Source organism: Malaclemys terrapin, chromosome 1, assembly GCF_027887155.1.
Source record: "Malaclemys terrapin pileata isolate rMalTer1 chromosome 1, rMalTer1.hap1, whole genome shotgun sequence".
Taxonomy (NCBI): Eukaryota; Metazoa; Chordata; order Testudines; family Emydidae; genus Malaclemys; species Malaclemys terrapin.
Window position 1 is genome coordinate 345,253,377 of NC_071505.1, and position 20,822 is coordinate 345,274,198.

The 20,822-nt window shown below is 52.3% G+C and overlaps 1 protein-coding gene across 1 annotated transcript in view; it reads left to right on the top strand.

The window, feature by feature from the left end:
- Positions 1–13,811: 13,811 nt before the first annotated feature.
- The window catches only part of CLPB (ClpB family mitochondrial disaggregase), a 141,142-nt gene continuing 134,131 nt past the window's right edge, over positions 13,812–20,822 (top strand). Inside the window, exons 1-2 of the mRNA XM_054015924.1 lie at positions 13,812–14,439; positions 18,986–19,037. Of these exons, the coding sequence (XP_053871899.1) occupies positions 13,875–14,439; positions 18,986–19,037 (617 nt within the window). The 5' untranslated portion in view covers positions 13,812–13,874. The remainder of the gene's footprint in view (positions 14,440–18,985; positions 19,038–20,822) is intronic.

The window sequence follows — 20,822 nt, forward strand, 5'->3', positions numbered from 1 at the left end:
CATTGAATCATAGAATATCAGGGTTGGAAGGGACCTCAGGAGGTCATCTAGTCCAACCCCCTGCTCAAAACAGGGCCAATCCCCAGATTTTTGCCTCAGATCCCTAAATGGCCCCCTCAAGGATTGAACTCACAACCCTGGGTTTAGCAGGCCAATGTGCAAACCACTGAGCCTGCGTTGCAGGTTCCATCAGCATCTGAAAACTGATTGGGAGGGGGAGCACCTCCAAGTTCCTCCTTTGCTTTCCCACTGGAGCTGTGGCGCTCAGCCAGCCCCCTCATGCATCCAGCTCTTCCCTGCTCTGTACTGAAGGGGCCTGTAGTCCACCAAGGAAAGGGAGGAACCCAAAGGCATCCTTGGGAGCTGAGGGCTGTTGCCCTCCCGTTTCATGCAGAGCTAGCCGCTTGGATCCCGGTGGAGGCTGCATGCCGAGTAATCTCTGCTGGCTCCATCTTGATGTTAACGGTCCAGGCAGCCCCCGTGCACACCCGTAGATTAAACCGGGGGGCCCCCTCCAAGTGAGGAGTGGAGGAGGCACCTTGGACACTGAGCAAGTGCGTGTGGCACAGGGCTGTGCTCCTGGCCTGCAGTCTGAGGCGGCCAGCTGTCTTCGTAGGTGTGGGCTCTGCCCATGGTGGTTCTGGCATTGCTGCACCTTCCTTCTGTTCCGCGGGTCGCTCCCTGTGAAGGGTGGGGGGTGCAGACCCAGCCTTTTCCCTTTTGTCTTGGCTCGCCGGTCGTTTCCAAGCACCTGAGGTCCCGATCAGCCGTAAGTGGCCCAGAACGTCACCCTAGAAGCAACCCTCTGCTCCAGATTGCCGTGGGCCTCATCACAGAAACGTGAAAATGCCTAAACCGTGATCAGCGGCTCTGCTGGCTGGCAAATATGAACTGAATCCCGTAGTGCAAATGAGCTGTCCTGCTTCCCACAGCCTTGCTGATTCCCTGTCTCAGGTAACTTACAAAATGCACCTGTCTGACCCTAGGAAACCTTTGTTCTGAGCTAGACTCTGACCACTGCTCCCTCATCTGTTTCCTAAACTCCAGCCATTTCGAAGGAAGGCTCTGGCTGCAGAGAATAGGCCTCTGGGGAAGAGGAAGTGTGGCTTTAAGGGAGAGGACCGGAATCCCGCGCCAAGTTAGGTGTCCATTTGGGCTTGGGTGCAGGTAGGTTAATCACAAGTTGCCGCTTCATCCCGTGCCCTTCTTGGGGGAGGGTGGGAGTCTAGTTTTCAATCTGGGTTAAGAATCATGATACTCTTGAATGGTGGATGAATGTATTAAATGGGTCCAAAGGGGTGACAGAGATTCAGGGTGCCAGCTGGAGGCAGGTGAGTCCAACGCCCCCTTGGACTGGGTGTGCCAGGATCATACTGGGGCTCGGAGTTTTAGAATGACAGGTTGTGTGTGTCCCCCTAAGAACTGCTTTGCGAGTGTGTGGCTCGAGCTGTCCGTGCTGTGTCCTACAACCGGCTCTCTTCTCCAGGCGGCTAGTCTTAGCGGAGGTGATCACTGCACCTCGTTCTCTGCTTGTGCAAGGGGACAGCGTATTTCTAGGTCCCTTCCTTTGAGCTACGCAGCTTCTCCAGCTCAGAGCCAGGGAGATGCTCAGCAGTGATCTCCAGTTTGTCTCCTGGCTTGTGGCCGGGCTTATTTTAAGCTGCGTCCTTCCCCTGCCTGCCGGTGCACCAGCACTGGGTGTCTGTGTGGCTGAGCTCTCTCGGGACGTGCCTTTCCAGTGAATCCAATCGATGTAGCTGCAGGCTCCTCGCACCGCTGCGGTTTCGAGTGGCGTGGAAGCAGTGCTGCTAGCTCTGGGGCACGGCTGCGTGGGGCTCCTACGTGCAACTTAGAAGCTGTAGCTTGCCCCAAGCCAGAGACTCCTAAAAGGTGCTGAGAGAATTCCCAGGGCACCTGGGCTTGTCAGCAGTAGGAACAGGTCTGGACTGCTCTCCTGCAGAGATAGCGTGTTTGTTGAGTGCTGCTCTAGACCGTTCTGTGAAGGAAGTGGGCAGCAGCGGTCCACTCTGGTGTAATAACACATGGGCATTGGGGTCTGGAACAGGACGAAGCAACTTTTCCCTCTAAGCTTAAACTGCTTTTGCTGACAGCTGGATTTGTGTATTGTGGGTCACTGCAGCACAGTGCGTACAAGGCAAATGGATATTGGGGGGTTAATATCTATCCTGCACAGAATATTAAAATAATCTGTCGGCCTGGTCCATGCTAACCCCCCATTTCGAACTAATACGTTAATAACGTAGCTGAATTCAAAGTACCTTAGTTCAAACTTACCGCGGGTCCAGATGCGGCAGGCAGGCTCCCCCGTCGATGCCGCGTACTCCTCTCGCCGAGCTGGAGTACCATCCGGGATCGATTTATCGCGTCTAGACAAGACGCGATAAATCGATCCCAGAAGATTGATTGCTTACCACCAGACCCGGAGGTAAGTGTAGACCTCCTGCACAAAGAAGGACCGTGGTAGTTCTAAGCGTGGCTGGCCGTCCACCTCCTCAGAGTTTGAAGATTAACAAGACGGCACTTGCAAATCTTACTCTATATGCAAATTATGTGATTTCCAAAGGCTCATTTTGACTCCATTGAATAAAAATCCATTTCTTCTCCAATGATCCAGAGCGCTTGCCCTCAGAAAGGAATGTTTTCCTGCTACATTTCAGCATCCCACCTCCAACCATTCCCATGCTACAGCTGTTGAAAAAAACCCAAAGTCACGATATTTTCTTTTTAATTGTGAGGAAATTGTCATTTTGCCCCACTTCCCTCCAACTCAAAAAGGGCCAAATGGATTTTGCTTTTGGGTCGGGACTAAGCTTGGAGAATTTCAGCCAGAAAAGTAGAAGTCTTAGTCCAAGCGATTTAAAACAGGGGGTTAGAATGGAAAAGCTTTTGCACCTCAATTCTAGTTAATCCTAATTGCACTGGAGTAGTGATTGTGGAAGAATTGGGAATAGAACCCAGGGCAGTGGATGGGGGACTCAAGAGAGTCTTTTCAGTAGAGTATCCTGAATAGATTGTCATTATAGTCAGGCACTACATTACCTCTTTAAAACTTTCAACTAACCAGTCAGGTTAATACTGTGTAGTAGCCGCATTAGCTAGGCTTGGAAGGATTACATTTTTATTGATAAATGTTGGTAAGTGTCGATTTCACCATACACACAAACCGACCAAAAATATTTGCACTGATAATAATCGACCTTTACAGACAGGCAAAGTAAGAAAAATGCTCCTTGAGAACTCATTAGAATCCAAAATCCAGTGATTTAGACTTTTGAAGTAGGCTTGTTCCAAATGGACTTATGAAGAACTAGTAAAAAACAGGTGTGATATATAAAGCTTTAACTTTTTGGATCTCAGCGTCTACAATTGTCTGATGCCCCATAATTTCCCGCAACTGTGCAAATGTAAATGGATCAAAATCTGTAAAAGGGCTTAAAAATAAACATGAACATTATCTGTCAAAAGAATAGTGCTCACTTTGCCAGGACTAACATCTTATTACAATCCAGGGAGCCTCCCAAAAGGCAGTTAATATGGTTAATACAGCAACACATCTGGTGTTTTGAATCATAGCTAGACGCGTGTGTCAGAGAGACATGAATCTTAAATGGAAATCAAACTTCTGGGCATATCTGTTTGTGTATTTATTTGCCATTCAGATGTCAGTTCAGCTAATAACAGTGTTTATAGGCATAATTGGTTTATCTGATACTCCCGACAATTTTCCCTCTGTCTCATCAGCATGCGAAATTGGATCAGTGTGTAATTGTCGTTTCTGAGCTGAATGGGAGGTTGAAGGATGATTCATGCAATGCAGAACGGCTAATGCACCGGACAAATCCCCTGCAGGCACTGAGCTGATAGCAGTTTGTAGGGAATTTCCTGGGCATTTATGGTCCTGTGTAACCCAAGCTCCACCCCTCTGGTCGTCATTCCCTAGAAATGCCATGTGCCAAAGGTTGCTATTATTGCATAAAGCACACATCTGAGAAGAGGCTGTGAAAATCGTCCCCTCCTTCTGCTCCCTGCTGGACGTATCGGAGTCAGAGCGGCTGACTTCAGCCAAGCAGAGCCACCATCTAGTGGTCACCATTAAAAAGTCAGCGTGGAGGTAAGAGCTGGATTCTACTGCGGCTCATGCATCATCGACATCATTGTTAACTAAGGCCCAGAGCCTCAAAGAAACCAATAGGAGTTAAGTATCAGTTAAGTAGCCGTGTTAGTCTGGATCTGTAAAAAGCAACAGTGGGTCCTGTGGCACCTTTAAGACAAACAGATGTATTGGAGCATAAGCTTTCGTGGGTGAATGCCCACTTCGTCGGACATGCATCCCTCAAAGTGGGCATTCACCCACGAAAGCTGATGCTCCAATACATCTGTTAGTATTAAAGGTGCCACAGGACTCTCTGTTGCTTTTTCCAATGGGAGTTAGGCACCTAAATACCTTTGAGGAGCTGGGCCTAATTTCCAATTGCAGGGCCCGATCCTGTTTACATTACACCCGCGCAGCCCCAGTTTGGAGGCAGTAAGGCTCCCCTGGTGTAATGAAGGGCAGATCTGAAGGCCACGGTTGCTGCTAAGAGTACCATTTGCACTGCAGAATCTGTATTTCTCAAGACCATGCACAAGCCAGAAAGAAGCCAGCTTGACTCTCAGATCCCAGAGGGAGTTCACAGTGCTGGCACTCTGGAAAAAAAATCTTTCCGCTTGCAATTTGAGCACATTTGAGCTGGAGTCTTTGATGGATGATAAACATGGAGCTCCCATAAACATGGAACATTAAAGATCCTGAGGCTTGATCCTCTATCTTTGGCTAATATGTTCCCCTCCTGCCCTGTTGGATGCTAGCTGGTTGCTGGCCTCCTCCCCAGAGAGGCAGCGTGGACCAGTGAGGAGACCACTGGCTTGGGATTGAGGAGACCTGGTTCTGGGGTCTGTCCCTGGTGCTGCTAATAACCCTGGGCCAGTCATTTCACCTCTGGTTCCCCTCCCGTCATTTGTCAGCCTGGTGTGTTTCATTTGTGGGGGAGTGCCTCTTGCTGTGTGTTTGTACAGCACCTAACACAATAGGACCCTGGTCTCAGGTGAAGTCTCAAGGTGTTACTGTCACACACATAGTAATGGGGTTTGCTCCTAAGTCAATGGAAAGTCTCCCTGGATCCCAGCACGAGTGGGAGTGGACACTCGAGTGTGAGATTTCCCCCTGTACCCACTAAGTGGAGCTTGCTGGAGCTGGGGTGAAGGCAACTGCTATGGGGAATTACCAAGCAAGTGGATTTGCTCTTTGGATGGGGGTAAATACAACAGGGCCAGAGCCCCAGGCAGGGTGGAGCCGTGGGCCAGGCCCTGGTGATGGCGTCTGCGGGAAGGAATGTTATTTGTTATTCTGTGTATTCCGAGGGTTCTCAAAAACCCTGTGGAGCTTGGGTCCCCGCTGCGCCGGGCGCTGCACATGCATAGCAAGAGCCCCAGCCCGGAACAGCTATGCTCCGAATAGACAAGACAGAAAGGCCGGGCCGTTATCCCCATGTTACAAGGTGGGGAAACCGAGGCATAGACCGATTCCCTGTGCTGGCCCAGATACCAGTGCAAGGGCAGTTTGCGCCTCCCCGTGCAGAGACTGTGGGGGCCTTTCAACATTGCCCTAACCTCCCCTTCACCCTAAGGCTTTCCGGGGGGGGGGGGGAGAGGGAAACGGGCACCGAGAGCTGGCTTAGCAGCAGGTCCAGGGGCTTTCTGTACCGAGGGGGATTCCCTAGGCTCCATACACCTGCCCTGCGATTCCTGTACACCAGCCCAGCTGGGGGAGGTGAGGTGACGTGTGCCATCGCTAAACTGTAGTCCCATGGCAGGGCTGTTGGTCAGCGGCAAGCTACGGCTCTTATCTGCCACGGTGAGAGGCAGACCTAGGAGCCAGGCAGGCCCCCACCCCCCACACGTGCCGAGCGGCAGCTGTCAGCAGTTGACCTGATGGGGAGCACTCATGCAGGGTCTATCTGGCCCCCGCCGCTCATGCTGACTGCAGCAGGTGCTGGGGGCCCTCGGTCTCTCAGCGGCAGGCTCAGAACGACGCAGGTTTGGGGCCCAGGCCGTGCACGGGAGGCAAATGCACTGACTTCTCTACAAGCTCCCTGCGGGCAGAGGTGGAGGCGCGGGGGCTGTCAGGCAGGCCCAGCTGCTCCACTGCCTGCAGGACCAGAGTCACAGACGGTGCCAAGCTTGCCTTGAAAGAAGCTGCGCTGTCTGATGCTGGATGGGGATCTGGCCCGGTAATGGGGCCTGTTGTCTTCAGCCAGGCCTCAGTGAGCAGCCAAAATCTCACTCAGGGTTTGAGGTGAGTGGGGAACGGGCATAGACGCAGACAGGTGGCAGGAGACAGCAGCCCCTCTGCTGCGGGCGTGTCTCTGAGGCAGGGAGAACGGGCTAGTGGTTAAAACACAAAGATTCTGGGGAGCAGCCCGGGATCCCACAGCACCTCTGTGAGCTGGGGCAGGCTGGTAGCACTGGCTCCATTTCACAGGTGAGGAAACTGAGGCACAAAGAGGTCGAGTGACTTGCCAAAAATTCAAGGCCAGAGGGGACCATCAGATTATCTAGTTCTGGCTGCCTGTCTATCACAGGCCCTTACATCTCACCAGTTACTCCTCTACTGAGCCCAATGTCTAGTGTTTGCCTATAGCCAGTGGCACAGAACCCACATTCATGCTCCACTTTTCGCTTCACCTAAATTCCCTCTGAAATGTAGTTTCACACTGGATACAGTTTTCTTCCCTTCCTGTCGGGTAGTGTTGCCCTGCTCTGTTAAAGCAGGTGCCATGTTCCACCTCAGAGGTAGCTGCATTTCAGTGGCGAGAGGGCAATCTTTGGGGCAAAAGATCTTAATAAAATTGCAAGACATTAGGAGGATCTTCATTGCCAGACACATTATCTTTCAGTCCAGTTTGTGTGGCGTTGTCCTGCCATCTAGTGGCCAGTTAGTTGAATCAGAGCGTGTGCTATCCTGAGGCCAGGGTTGTCTGAACTGGCCCCCATCTACTTCTGACCCTACAGGTACATGAGCAGTGTGCCTGGGTGGAATCCTGGCCCCACTGAAATCAATGGGAATTTTGTCACTAATGGGGCCAAGATTTCACTTCCAAAGAGACAGCTAAATAGAAAAGACAAAATAATTCTTGCCAATTTATTTCACGCTCAGGTTCCCCCCACTGGAGCGCATTGTAGTTTATATTGTAATGAGCTGGCTAATTGTGGATGTGTGACTTCTGCCCTCTCCTGGATGGAATCAGAACTGCTCACATCTGTGTCCTAGGCCCTATACTGCTAACATTTAATGAAGATTCTCCTTTAATTCAAGTGGCAAGTGTCGGGCTTTAAGGCAGGAGGATGTGGGTCCCGTCACGAATGGCTCGGGTATCTCTGTACAGAGGCAGGCTGTTACTGGGTTTCAGCTCAGTTAAACTGTTCAATTCAAAAAAATAAATAAATAACCCTTGTTTGCTGGACTGTCGGGCTGGGAGAGGGGGGTTGATAGTGAGTCTCCATCGCCTTGGATCGGGGGGGGGGATGCTTCCCTGCTGCTTAGCATATCTGTTGCCATGGCAATAGAGATGCCCCAACCAAAATCAGGACCCCACTACACGCACATGGAGAGAGAGGCCCTGCTCTGCCCCAGACAGCTCACAGGTAAACAGACAGGGACAAAGAACGGGAAGGGAAGTAGAGGGGAAGTGACTTGCCCAAGGTCACACAGCAAGTCAGTGGCAGAGCCAGGTCTGCCGAGTCCCAGTTCTGTGCCCTACTCACTAGACCACACTGCCTTAAGTCAGGGCTCGGCTCCGTCTCCCCTCACATTGCTTTGGACAGGCCCGAGGTAATAAGGCTCTTCCGCTCTGCTCCAGCACTGCCTCGGGATCAGGCGGCACAAGGGGTCCTCCTCCTTGACCCTTCCCCGGGTCCCCCACCGCGCTATCCCTCCGGCCTGTGCCCAAAGCAGCTACAGCGCCACTTCTGAAGGGATGCTAGGGACGCAGGCCGGCCGGGCCTTTCCGGGTCGCGGGGCAATGAGGTTACTCAATACTGGCACAGACGCTGCGGAGGCATCGAGCACGTTGTTGTACATTATTTGTTTAGCTAGCGCGGCCGGGGGTGGGGAAGGCAGAAACAGTCTCTGGATTGTCACACGTTCCTATAAACACAGACAGATGGAGAAAGAAATACCAGACCCGCTCTCCAAGGCACTGACTCCCACAGGGAGACGTCTGCCGGAGCGAAAGCGCCTTCGCTAATATCCCCCCTCGCCCGGCAGTGAGTGCAGGCATGGAAGTGCAGCTACTGGAAAGTGACCAGCATCAATCTTGCTCGGTAAACACCTGGCCCGTGTGTCTCTGAGTTGCTTTTAGAGCTGCTGGCCTTACGGAGCCCAGGCGGCTATGGGAGAGTTCTCCTGGCTCGCGGAGCGGGGCTAGGTTCCCAGGGCAGGCTCTGTATTACTGCAGTGGTTAGAGAGACAGGGAGAACAGGTTGATTTTCACATCCTTGGTGGTGACAGTGCCGGGAGTTAAGACAACCCGGTTTTGCCTTGAATGGGCCCCGCAATGGCTTTGTTGGAGTCACTTTGAGACCTGCTGCAGACTGTGGTAGCTGCGATGAACCTAACTTGCTGAAATCTTACCACTCCAGGGCAGCGTTGTCTTCATAGCATCCTCTAGTGTGGATTTTTAAAGGCTGGGGGGTGGAGGGGGCTGTGTCTGAACCAGCTTTGCAGCAGATGCACAGAGCCTGGGGCCTGCGTGACCACTGTCCAGAACACAGCAGCTCGTTCCACCATGCTGGGGATAAGCCAGCACCGGCCCATCACGGACTGGGGCCCAGGAGGTCGCAGCACTAGATTCCAGTCTAATCCACCTTGCAAATGGGGAGTGCACTCTGGAAGGAAAATGAGAGCGTCACTGGAGAACCGAGCTAACGGCCCGTGGGAGGCATCTCCCTAACCAAATCTGACACCCTGCAAGTTTCAGGATTCGTTACAGGTGGGTTCTTCCAGCCCAGGTTTTACCCAGAGCCCGGTGCATGCTGGGACAAGGGCGATGGGAGTCTGATCAGACATGCAGATCCCCCTGCAGTGTAAACGTGATCAATACAGTTCCCAGTTATGGATCTCACTCTCCAGCATCCACGCCTTGATTTGATTGGCTCCTGGCATGCCAATCCCATTCCCTGCCTGCCTTGCCCAGGTTAGGGAGCAGTGCAGCTTTCACAAATGACTGTCACAGGCCCCCTTGTGACCCTGGCACCTGTGCACAGAACAGGTGTAGGTGAGGATCCCTGAAGCAGCTGGAGTTACAGAACCCTGATGTGAATTCAGTGGGAACACCTTGCTGGCAGGACGCTGGAGGGGTATCCTGACCTGGGCCAAGCACCTACTGTTAATGAGGTTTTATGCAGTGTCTGCGGCCTCTCGATTGGTGTTTACCATCCAGTTGTTGATCAGAGGGTTGCAAGGGATGTATAAACAGATACCGCATCCTTTTTGCGAGAGGGCTGCAAGGGGTGAATATTTTTGCATCTAAGAGGTTTACGAAGGCTGCACTTTTGCAAGAAATGCGACGGTTTTGTAAGTAAAACATTTCTTTCCCCAGGGGATGCAGTTTTCAGGCAGCTCCAATGACTGACACCTGTCAGCTCGAAGAAACTGCCTTCAAGCTGGCAGGCGGCCTGCCCCTTCCATGTAGCTGCTCTGCTCTGACAGATCATTATTATTACACCCACCACATACAGAACGGTGTGAGCAGCTGACTGACAGCAGCTCCTCCGGCAGGCAGGCAGCTCCTTACCATGTTATGTCACTTCTGAAGATCAGTTACACGGGAAACCCCTGTAAGATGTAATGGAGCACAGAGCAGAAGCTCTCGTGGGTGGATAAGAAACAAGGGACAGCGACTGAGGGTCTGTAGCACAGGAGAGACACACTGGCTTGTTCTCTCTGGGAGAGATGCAGGATTGGAGGTCTGAATAACCACTACACTCTGTGGGTAGAAGGGGATGGGAATAGCAGGGGGCAATAGAATCACAGACTCATAGGACTGGAAGGGACCTGGAGAGGTCTAATCCAGTCCCCGGCACTCGTGGCAGGACTAAGTATTATCTATTCTAGACCATCCCTGACAGCTGTTTGTCCAACCTGCTCTTAAAAATCTCCAATGAAGGAGATCTAGGCAATTTATTCCAGTGCTAAACAACCCTGACAGTTAGGAAGTTTTTCCTAATGTCCAACCTATACCGCCCTTGCTGCAGTTTAAGCCCATTGCTTCTTGTCCTATCCTCAGAGGTTAAGGAGAACAATTTTTCTCCCTCCTCCTTGTAACAACCTTTTATGTACTTAAAAACGGTTATCATGGCCCCTCTCAGTCTTCTCTTCTCCAGACTAAACAAACCCAATTTTGTCAGTATTCCCTCCTAGGTCACTTTTTCTAGACCTTGAATCATTTATGTTGCTCTTCTCTGGACTTTCTGCAGTTTGTCCACATCTTTCATGAAATGTGGTGCCCAGAACTGGACACAGGATTCCAGCTGAGGCCTAATCAGAGCAGAGTAGAGCAGAAGAATTACTTCTCGTGTCTTGCGTACAACACTCCTGTTAATACATCCCAGAATGATGTTTGCTTTTTTTGCAACAGCGTTACACTGTCGACTCATATTTAGCTTGTGGTCCTCTATGACCCCCAGATCCCTTTCCGCAGTACTCCTTCCTAGGCAGTCATTTCCCATTTTATATGTGTGCAACTGATTGTTCCTTCCTAAGGGGAGTGATAGACCAGGACGGAGGTGCTGTGACAGAGCTGAGGGGGAGCGGGGGTCAGGACTGGAAAAGCGGGGGCCCGAAGATCAGGGTTAAGCTGCATGGGGGGAGGGTTGGACGGCGATCTCAGGGGCTGGCGTCAGCAAGCTGCTGGGGTGCATTTACCCTGCTGAGTGGTGCCCAGCACTGGCTTTGTAGTATCACCGTTCAGCGCTCCATGGACAGAGCCTGCCACCCCACAAAGCAGCCCGGGGGGGAGATACAGTTACCACCCCCCCCGAACACCCCACCCTGTGCCCCTCACCCTGCAGGGCCTGCTCTATGCTCCCAGGATCCCCCTTCCTTATGTGGATTGCCACGGGCACGCAGGGGTGAAAGAAAATGCAGGCCTGTTATTTACCAGGCGGCACGTGGCAATAGACTATATTGGTAAGGGATGCAAGGAGAGTATGGGTCACGATGCAAACTGCAGACACACCCACACCCACAAATTAATCAATTTAAAGTTTTATTGGGGATAATTACCAGGGGTAAGGGAGCAGCGTTTGATTAGCTAATAGAGTTAATGAAACTTAAAACACACAATGACTAAAATATCTACTAACAATATTTATAAACAAAGATGCAGCATTTAGTAATAACTGATACTTACAAATACCAACCAACGCATAACGACCGGCAAACGTAGAAACTCTGTTTGAAACACGTGAGCTGAGAGAGAGGCTTCGAAGTGATCAGGCTCGGTTACGGGTGTACACAGGATACACAGGATTCATTTTTCTTTCTCCTCTCCCTGCCTGCACATGGCAGGCAGCCCATAAAGTACCAACTATGACATCATAGAAGTGTCATAGGGACGGGGCCCAAAACCTGTTTGTGTTCGTTTCTGATTGGCACAAGCAAAGTTTACACCAAGTAGGGGAGCAGGTGCCTCAAAGTCTGGCTTCGCCCCCAAAAGGTGAGGAAATGCATATTGTTTTAGAATGCGTGCAACACTGAATGACAAAAGAAGAGGCCAGGGCAATACCGGTCTGGGCAAGTTTTACAGGATGCAGACAAGAACTCATCTCAACACCTTCGTGCCCCCGAGGCCTCCCCGTGCAGCTCACCATCTGGAAGGCACTGGATCCCCCCCCTGCACCAAGCTCCTCTCACAGACACCCACCAGGGAACTGCACACGCTAACGAGAAGGGAGGATAATTATAAACGGGCGGAGGAGGGGAAGGGGGGACCCGACGCAGCGCTGTTGCTGAGGTGCTGGCTGGAACAAGGGGGTGGTGGGTGGTTAGCTAACAGCTGCCCTTGTTTAAGATTCAGGTGAACGCTCGCTGTCTCCCAACACCCTGGTTGTCTGGGCTGAGTCACTGCCAGCCTGCGCTGTACATTGCTGGTTGCTCACGACACAGCCCTCAGCATGCAGAGCTGAGCCCCTGTGCTAGGTGCAGGAATCAGACGCGTAGGACTGGAAGGGACGTCGAGAGGTCGTCTAGTTCAGACCCCCTCAGGGCAGGACTAAGTATTGCCTAGATCAGCGGCTCTCAACCTTCCCAGACGACTGTACCCCTTTCAGGAGCCTGATTTGTCCTGCGTACCCCCAAGTTTCACCTCACTTAAAAACGACTTGCCTACAAAATCAGACATAACAACACAGACGGGTCACCGCACAATATTAATGAAAAGTTGCTGACTTTCTCATCATATAACTATACAATAAATCATTTGGAATGTAAATACTGTACTTCCCTTTCCACGTACAGTCTACAGAGCAGCAGAAACAAGTCATTGTCTGAAATTTTAGTTTGTACTGACTTCACTGGGGCTTTTTCTGTAGCCTGTTGTAAAACTAGGCAAACATCGAGATGAGTTGATGTACTCCCCAGAAGACTTGTGCGTACCCGCGGGGGGGGGACATACCCCTGGTTGAGAGCCACTAGTCTAGACCATCCCTGAGAAGTGAAGTAGGAAAGGGATTGTGGGTGTCCGGCAGCAGCTTCCCTACTATCCCCAGCTTGGTCTCAGCCAGGGGTAGGGAATCTCACCTCACTCCCTGCTCAGCTCAACTAGCCAGGTCACCTCAGGAGAGGCAGAAATGTCCCCCCCGGTACCTGCCTGGTGCAGACAGTGCAGTGAACCCCCTACGACCCTGCATGGGGATTTAATGGGGTTATTAAACCATAGCAACTAGTGGGGGTGAGGGTTGTTTTACAGACTTAGTTCTTGGCCTGATGGGGGAAATCACAGTCCACAGGGAAAATCTCTTCTTGCAAAAACTTTGGCTACCACAGCCCTGGAGGGGGAGTCAGCCCTGGTCCCGCTGTAGGTCAGACGGCACAGGGCTGGGGTGTTTGCCAAGGCCCCTTGGCTGGGGGTTGCACGCAGCTCTGGGTGCCCATCACAATCATCAGTGCTCCTGAGACCCCATGGCCCTAAGGATTGGATCCTGATCCCAATCCCCTGCCAGGAACAGACACCCCCCTTATCCTGCTCTAGCCACCAGAGCCCACTTCCTCCCAAGGGTCTGGAGTCCTGCTGGCCAGACCCCTCCCAGGACCGGGAACAGACCCCAGAGGTCCTGGCCTCTTCGGCTCTCAGACGCTCCTTCCAGCCGGGCTCAGGGCTAGAACCCAGAACCCCGCGCTCCCAGGCTTGCGCGCTAACCGCTAGGCCATGCTGCCACCTAGCGGCAGAACTAGCTCACGCCGCCCTATGAAGAGCAGCGGGGCGCCCGCATCCCTGTTACCAAAACGACATTCCCCAGCATGCCTCGGGATGTTACGCGGCCCAGCATGCTCCGCGGCCCGCCGCTGAGCACCGCGTGTGAGGAGGGCGGGGAGTATTGTTTGCGTAGACCCAGGGGCCTCATGGGAGTTGTAGTCCTCAGCCGGACATCCGCGGGGCTCTGCCTGCGAACAGACTACAACTCCCACCAGGCAGTTCGCGCCGCTGTGGCGTCCCGACGCAGCGTCGCCTCTGAAGCATTTTCTCGGGGGCCGCCATCTTTGTTTTTCTCCTCTGCTGGCGCCGCGGCGGGGCCCGAGCGAGGCCGGGCCAACGATGCTGGCCTCCCTGCTGTCCAGACCTCCGCCTCCGGGCCTCGCCCGGCTCCTGAGGGCCCGGCCGCCGCCCCCGCGGCCCTCCCGTGGCGCCTCGGCGCGGACAGACCCGGCGGGCGAAGGCGGGGCCGCTGGGGGGCGCAGGGAGCCGCAGTACCCGGGAGCGGCCGCTAGGGGGCGCGGGGCGGCACAGCTGCAATCCCAGCGCGCGGCCACCAGCGCCCAGGGGCTGCAGTGTCTGCGGGCAGCCGCGAGGGGGCGCAGGGAGCTGGAGGGGCTGCAGGAGCTGGGCATGGGCATGGGCATGGGTGAGTTCAGGCTGCCAGAGCTGCAGGAGGTGGGCCCGTGCACCACAGGGGCCAGGGCACCAGAGCTGCTGTTCTTAGCTGCACCCAGCCGGGAGCTGGAGCTGCAGTACCCGGGACCGGCTGTGGAGTGGCGGCTTCGTCTCAGACCAGACCCCACGGGGCACCAGAAGAAGAGGGAGAGCTGGACTTGCCGGGCCGGGCTTCCTGCGTTTGCTGCTGCACTGGTGTATTGCTACAGCAAGGGCCACGCATCCAAGGGTGACTATTACTGACCCCTCTCTTTGCACTTGTGCTGTGTTAAAGCCCAACACTCCCAGCGGGGGAGGGTCTTCAAATAGCGCAGAGGCATTTGTGTGTCTTTAGTGGAGTCCAGACTTCGCCTGATCTCTGGGGGCAACTCCTCAAATGCAGCTGCCCTAAGCTTTGCATAGAGGGGAGCGGCCCTGGGAGATGGCAGGACCCACGCGAGCTCTTTGGGGTAGGGACTGCCCTGTGTTTCTACAGCTGTTAGCACGAAGGGGTGCTGATCTCTGTTGTGGCTCCAGGTGCTACCATCCAACAAAGAAGAATGAGCCAAACAATTTCTGTAGAGATACAAGTTCCCAGAATGCAACTGTCCATGGTTTGCCTGCCTCAAGGTGGATCACTGCATAGCTGACTGTCCTGTGTCTGTGGACCACCCAACCTTGTTAGAGCAGAACGCATCTACAGGCTGGTTGGCAGGCTGTGCTGTTCTGGGGGGTATGCCAATCTTAGGTCTATATTTATCCATTGTTTTAGTCTGTGTGTTGGAAGAGTCTATGTTTTCAGATTATTGTAGGGGGAGAGTTCTGTTAGGGAGGTTTGGCCAGCCTTAGACGAGGGCGTGAAATGGTTCTCCAAGAAGTGAGCTCCCTTTGTACAAGGCATACAAGCACAGTGCTAGAGTTGCACTGATATTTTAACTCAGGGCAGTTCGCTGCTGCAGACAATTTTAAGATGTGTGTGCGGTGGAAGAGTTATATATGCACCTTGATAAGGCCAAGAAGCAGGATATTCTGAGCAATCTGTGTCTTCCACAGTAATTAATTGGTAGCCAATTGCTTCTCAAATTCCCCAAACATTTATGCACTTGACTTTACACCTAGTCCCTTTACTCACATAGTCAAAGTGTCACGTGTGTGTGAATGTTTGCAGGATTGGGGTCTTAGTGGTTCTCATGCTTGACTCTTCATAGTGTTTTGTGTTTCAAAGCACTTGGCAAACATTAACGGATTAGATCTCCCAACCCTTGGCAAAGCAAATCAGTATTATCATCTCCATGATGGGGAAACTGAGGCACGGATTGGTTGTGGTCTCTCTAAAGTCACTGAGTTTGTCACTGCTGGAGCTGGGAGTGAAAGCTCAGCTCTGTCATTTAGCCTGCTTGCTGCTCTGCTATCTTATAGACAAACAGAGCCTATGATAGCTTTCAAACCATCAGCTGTCTGGTATGCGCATGCTGTACAAAAATTGGGGGTTGAGATGCAGGATTATTCAGGGGCTTGGAATGAGCTCCAGTTGCTGGGATAGAAAGCCCGTCCCTGTTATCACTTCAAAAGTTTTTTTTTTTTTTTTTTTTTTTTTTTTTTCTCTTAATTAATTGGCCTCTCAGAGTTAGTAAGACAACTCCCACCTGTTTATGCTCTCTGTATGTGTGTATATATATCTCCTCAATATATGTTCCATTCTATATGCATCCGAAGAAGTGGGCTGTAGTCCACGAAAGCTTATGCTCTAATAAATTTGTTAGTCTCTAAGGTGCCACAAGTACTCCCGTCCCTGTTGTGTTCTCCTATATAAATTAACACATGCTGTCATTAATGACTTTTATGTTAATGACTGCATCGTTTGGAATGAGCGTGGGACTGGGAAATGAAAGGTCCTGAGTTCTCCTCCCGGCTCTTCCCCTGACTCATTCTGTGGCTTTGGGTAAGACACGCCCTGTGCCTCGGTTTCCCCACTTGTAACATGGGCTTAACACTGTGATGACTGTTGAGGGTGAAACGCCCTATATAAATGCTGCATTTGTTGGTAAGTCACCTGAGAGAGGGCTGAACCGCCCAGTCTTGCTGCAAGGGAGCTGAAGAACCTCTGAGCACTTTCTAACCTCATTAGAATGCAACACATCTGGCGCCACCTAGGACTGTGCAGTGGTCCCAGTGCTGCATAGCAGAGCTCTTAATAGCGCTGGTGGGGATAGACTGCAGACCCTCCTCCAAAGCCACAGGCCCCAAAACACAGCAGCCTCCCCTCTAGCGGCAGGCAGTAGAGGTAGAGCACGGAGTAGAGCGGATCGGATTCTGTCCCGGAGACAGCAGTGAGGCACACGAGCCTTCTCGGTACAGTCGAAAAGAACTCTGTGTAGCTGACATGTGACTACTGTTCACACACCAGGCGCTATTGCTGTGCTAGATGGATCTCCCAGGGAGCCCTTCACTTTTTAAAAGGACAGTGGAAATGATTGAACGGCCGCTTTATTGTGGAGTTCTCTGAGCTGCGCCGCTGAGCCAGGGCTTCAAGTGTCTTTCCCCAGCCCTCACTCTGAGTATGGAATTTGTTTGCTAGTTTAGACCCACTGCCGGCTGCTTGCTGGCTGCACACTCCTTGCTGAGCATTAACTGGCTGAGATATAGTTGCACTGTGACATCCGGGCCTGGATTGTTTGAAGGGACAGTGTCAAGATAAATTCATAATTAAAAAAAAAAAAGTCCCACCCATCTCTGCAATGCTAACAATACCAGTGATGAGTAGAACTGAAAGATTTTTTAAACTCTGCGGTATTTGTCTCTATTAATGCTGTTTGTGCTTGGCCAAGGCATTTAAACTGCTGCATGCCGGTCAGTTTCGTTTTCTGAGGCTGGTCACTGTAACTTTCTGGTTCTTGTGCGCCAGCCCAGTGCTGTTGTGTTGGGTTCCTAGCACTGCAGGTGAATCTGTACATGAAAAACAACCCCCCAAATCTCCATTTTAAACGATAATCATGCAAACATTTCTCTCTCAGATTTTGTCTTTCCTAAAATCCCAATTTCAGATTTAGACTAACCAGCTGTAAAAAAACAGCCATGCATAGCAGCTCTGAATATGGAGGCTGTAGGCAGTCTGATTTTCAAATGCACTGAGCATCCACTACTTCTGCAGAAGTCAGTGGGGGCTATTGGGTGCTCAGAACCTCTGGGAATCCTGCCATAGAAGGCAAGAGGGATATTTACTGGTGTGGGAACAGTGGTTGTTGCTTTTAAGATTAGAGGCTAGCTTTTGTACTTTGCAAATGAAAATTGTCTGTGGCCAGTGGAGGGTTCTCACACCAGAGATTCGCCAGAGTGAGAACCTTTAACTCTAAAGCCCTTTGCATTTTGTGGAGGGGAGTCAGTTCAGGGTTGAATCTAAGACCGGAAGGAGCCTGTGTACCAGATCTAGTTCCCCATTCTCATGAGATTTTGTTTCTGATGTCTTGTCTTCCTGATGGGACTCTTGAAATCCTGAGTACAGCTTGGTAGAGCTGCTCTGGTCATCCACCAGGAGGCAGAGAGTCACCTGTTATTGGTGGGACTTGTCCGCCTGCAGCAATGCAGTACTGTTCCTCGTTCCATGTCATTTCCACAGGACATACGGTGTTGCACTCAGAATAGCTCCTTTCCCTCCCAGACACTGAGCTACTTCCTCTGGTTAAATCTCCCCTAAAAGCCTCTCTCTTTTCAGTCTAGGAGTGACATTCTCTGTAATGTGCATGTGCTTTGTGACGCTCAGCATGACACATGATCTGTGTGCGTTAAAATGAAGAGCAGTGTAGTTACTCCGTTGAGCCGGAAAGTGGTGCTCTTAATCTACAGGGGAATGTTCACGCTCATTTTGGCTGTTGCTCTCATGGTTGGCTCTAAAATGGTCTGGCTTTGTATCCCAGTGCTAGTGATCCCAGTAATGCACGCTGGGCACAGTAGCCCCAGGTGTCAGTTTGCTTTTCAGTGCCGCACACAGGAAAAGTCCTTGCTTCCTCTCTCACCGAACCGAGCTCCCTGCTTTCTGCAGTACCATGAGAGGTGCAGCATCTGGAGTGACTCACTCCCAGCTCCCAGAATAGCTCCTGGGCCCTCTCTCTCCTGCTCCCTCTGCTGCCATCCTAGTCCTCTCCCTTCTCTGCAGAGCAGTGTCAGCCTCCCGAACTCAGATGGCTGGAGCAGTCATCATTTGTATCGGTGTGTGGTGCCACCCACGATGCGCTAGGTGCTGTCCCGACATTCAGGGAGTGCTGGTCCCTGTCCTGAGGACGTGCACATCATATTGCTGTAAACTCCACGTTACATCACGGGTGGCTGGACACAGCACACCATGTTCTCTGACGTGCCAGCAGCCCCCCTCCCTTAGCATCCAGACCTGCAGAGCTACACGCTCCAGCCAGCAGTGTTCCACCCAGAGTCAAGTGGCAGTGGCTAATGTGAAGCTTTGCATCCTGGGAGCTGTAATCCACAGGCCAACCCACTGTTTTTAAAATGAGGTAATATAGGAATTTCCGCATTTGGTCAGACCAGGTTATCCTGCGTCCAGCAGGGACCTACACGAGCTGCTTCAGAGGAAGTTTCCGTAAATCCCCTAGTGGACAGGTCAGGAATAACCTGCCCGTAGGGAAGTTTCTGCCTACCTAGTGTTGTGTAGTAATGCCTCTGGAGCACCAGCGATCACGTCCCTTATAGACATAAACCGTACCACGTGCAGGTTATATGTGTGCATTTGGTGTGGGCCTCTTGCCAGCCGCTTTACTAGGGTTTCTCCTCTTTGTCTCTCTTAGAAGATGCCCTGTTGGAAGCCGCAAGGATCAACAACGTTTCAGAAGTCGACAGGTGAGTGACTGTTCGGATACTTACGCTGTGTGTTAACATCACTACTCGGAGTGGGGGGAGTCTGCCCTGGACCTTTTGTTGTCACATGGGTCCTGCTTTCCTCCAAGATGCTTGCTTTGATTTCACAGGTGTGTCTAGTAATGTGGCTGCTTGGTAGGGTGCGGAGAAAGGAGACCAGCAGTAATGGGAGCTATGGGTGCTTAGCTCACTGCTTCAGATCTCTCCGAGGCCAGTAGTGACTGAGAGTTGCTCCTGTCTGGGGGACTGTGTCAAGCTAGCCAGTGGCCTCAGTCTACTTCCTAGTGGGCAGGTGTCTTCATCTTTCAAATACCCTTGGGCCTGGCGCTCTTGTTGACAGTCCCAACAGTGAAACCAGGGGCTAATGGGCTGTGCAGACTGAGCACCCGCTCACTCCTGCAGGCAAGGTCTCCTGGGTGGGCTGAGACAGGCTGACAGTGCCTCTGCTGTACTGTTCTGTGCACACATGGGGACATCAGTCTGGCCCCGTAAGTTCCCTGGAAGATTAATAGATGAATGCATTTCCTGTGTCCAGAGCACCCCTGCCGGGACTGTACATGGAAGGAAAGGGGGGTATCACAACTAAAAACTATCTGACGCCCAAGAGGGGCAATCTGCATCCCCCACCTGGCCACAGCCTACACGGCCTCATCCTCTGTCAGAGGAACCTTCCACCTTGTGTATCATTTCACTCAGCCTCTTCCGTCCGGCCTGCCGGCTTCCCGGGAGCTCTCCGCTGTAGGCTGCTGCTTCTGTTTCCTCTCTCTGGAGCCCATATGGCTCTTAGTCACTGCCCCAGCCTAGGGGAGCCCCCTTCCATTCTTCCTGGGATCTCAGAGGAAGCAGCCTTGTTCTGGTGCACCCGAGGGCCGAGATCTGGCCTAAATCAAGGTTCTCGTAGGATGTTGGTGTGCGGCTAATTGGCACATATGTTCTGCTGTTGGTAATTGCAGGAAGCTGTTCCTTAGTGATGTCTGGGTGATTTGTGAGTCTTGCCCGGGCGATGAGTGGCAGGGCTGTGCGCCGTGTTCTCTCTCTCTGTTTCCCGTGTTTACACTCGTGTCTGTGCCGACTGCTGCTGCGCATTATGCAACTGTGTAATGCACATTCACTGCCCCACCTGTGCTCTCCTTCCCTCTGACTGCCCCTTCATTTCTATTGCTTGTGCGCCTCCCAAGCTGCTCTCGTCTGCTCCTCTTTTCTCCCTCCCTCATCTTCCTTCCACAGTGTCCCCTATGTTCGAAACTCCCTGCCCCTCCTCGTGCACCAAGCGACCCGCCTCACTGCGTCCCGATCACTGCTCCCCCAGCCCTTTCGGGGGATGCCCACGCTGTAGCCTTAGCCCATGTTTCTACTCATGTTTTTCCCAGCCCTCCCCCGCCCTCCACACATGATCCTCAAGTGAGTATTTTTGCTTTGTAGCTGTGCTTGCTGGCACGGCTGGGGGGATGTGTTAAAGCCTGAGCTGTGTTTTAGCTTCCGCTGGAACCGGCCCACTCTGCAGTGGGGATACAGGCAAGATCATTCATGTTGGCAGCCCTGCAGTGCCCTTCCCACAATTCCCTGCCGTTGGCTGAGAAAGAATCCTAGAGCATCTCACCACAAAGAACCAGGGGACATGCCTCCCCCCAGACATAGGCGAGTGCAGAAGCAATGAGGACACAGTAACATGGGTGGGGATGCTCATACTCAGGCTAACAGTGCACAGTCCTGGGTGCCAATCCCCAGGCTAACTGGGCAGTGTAGTTATACCCTCAGTGATAGCCA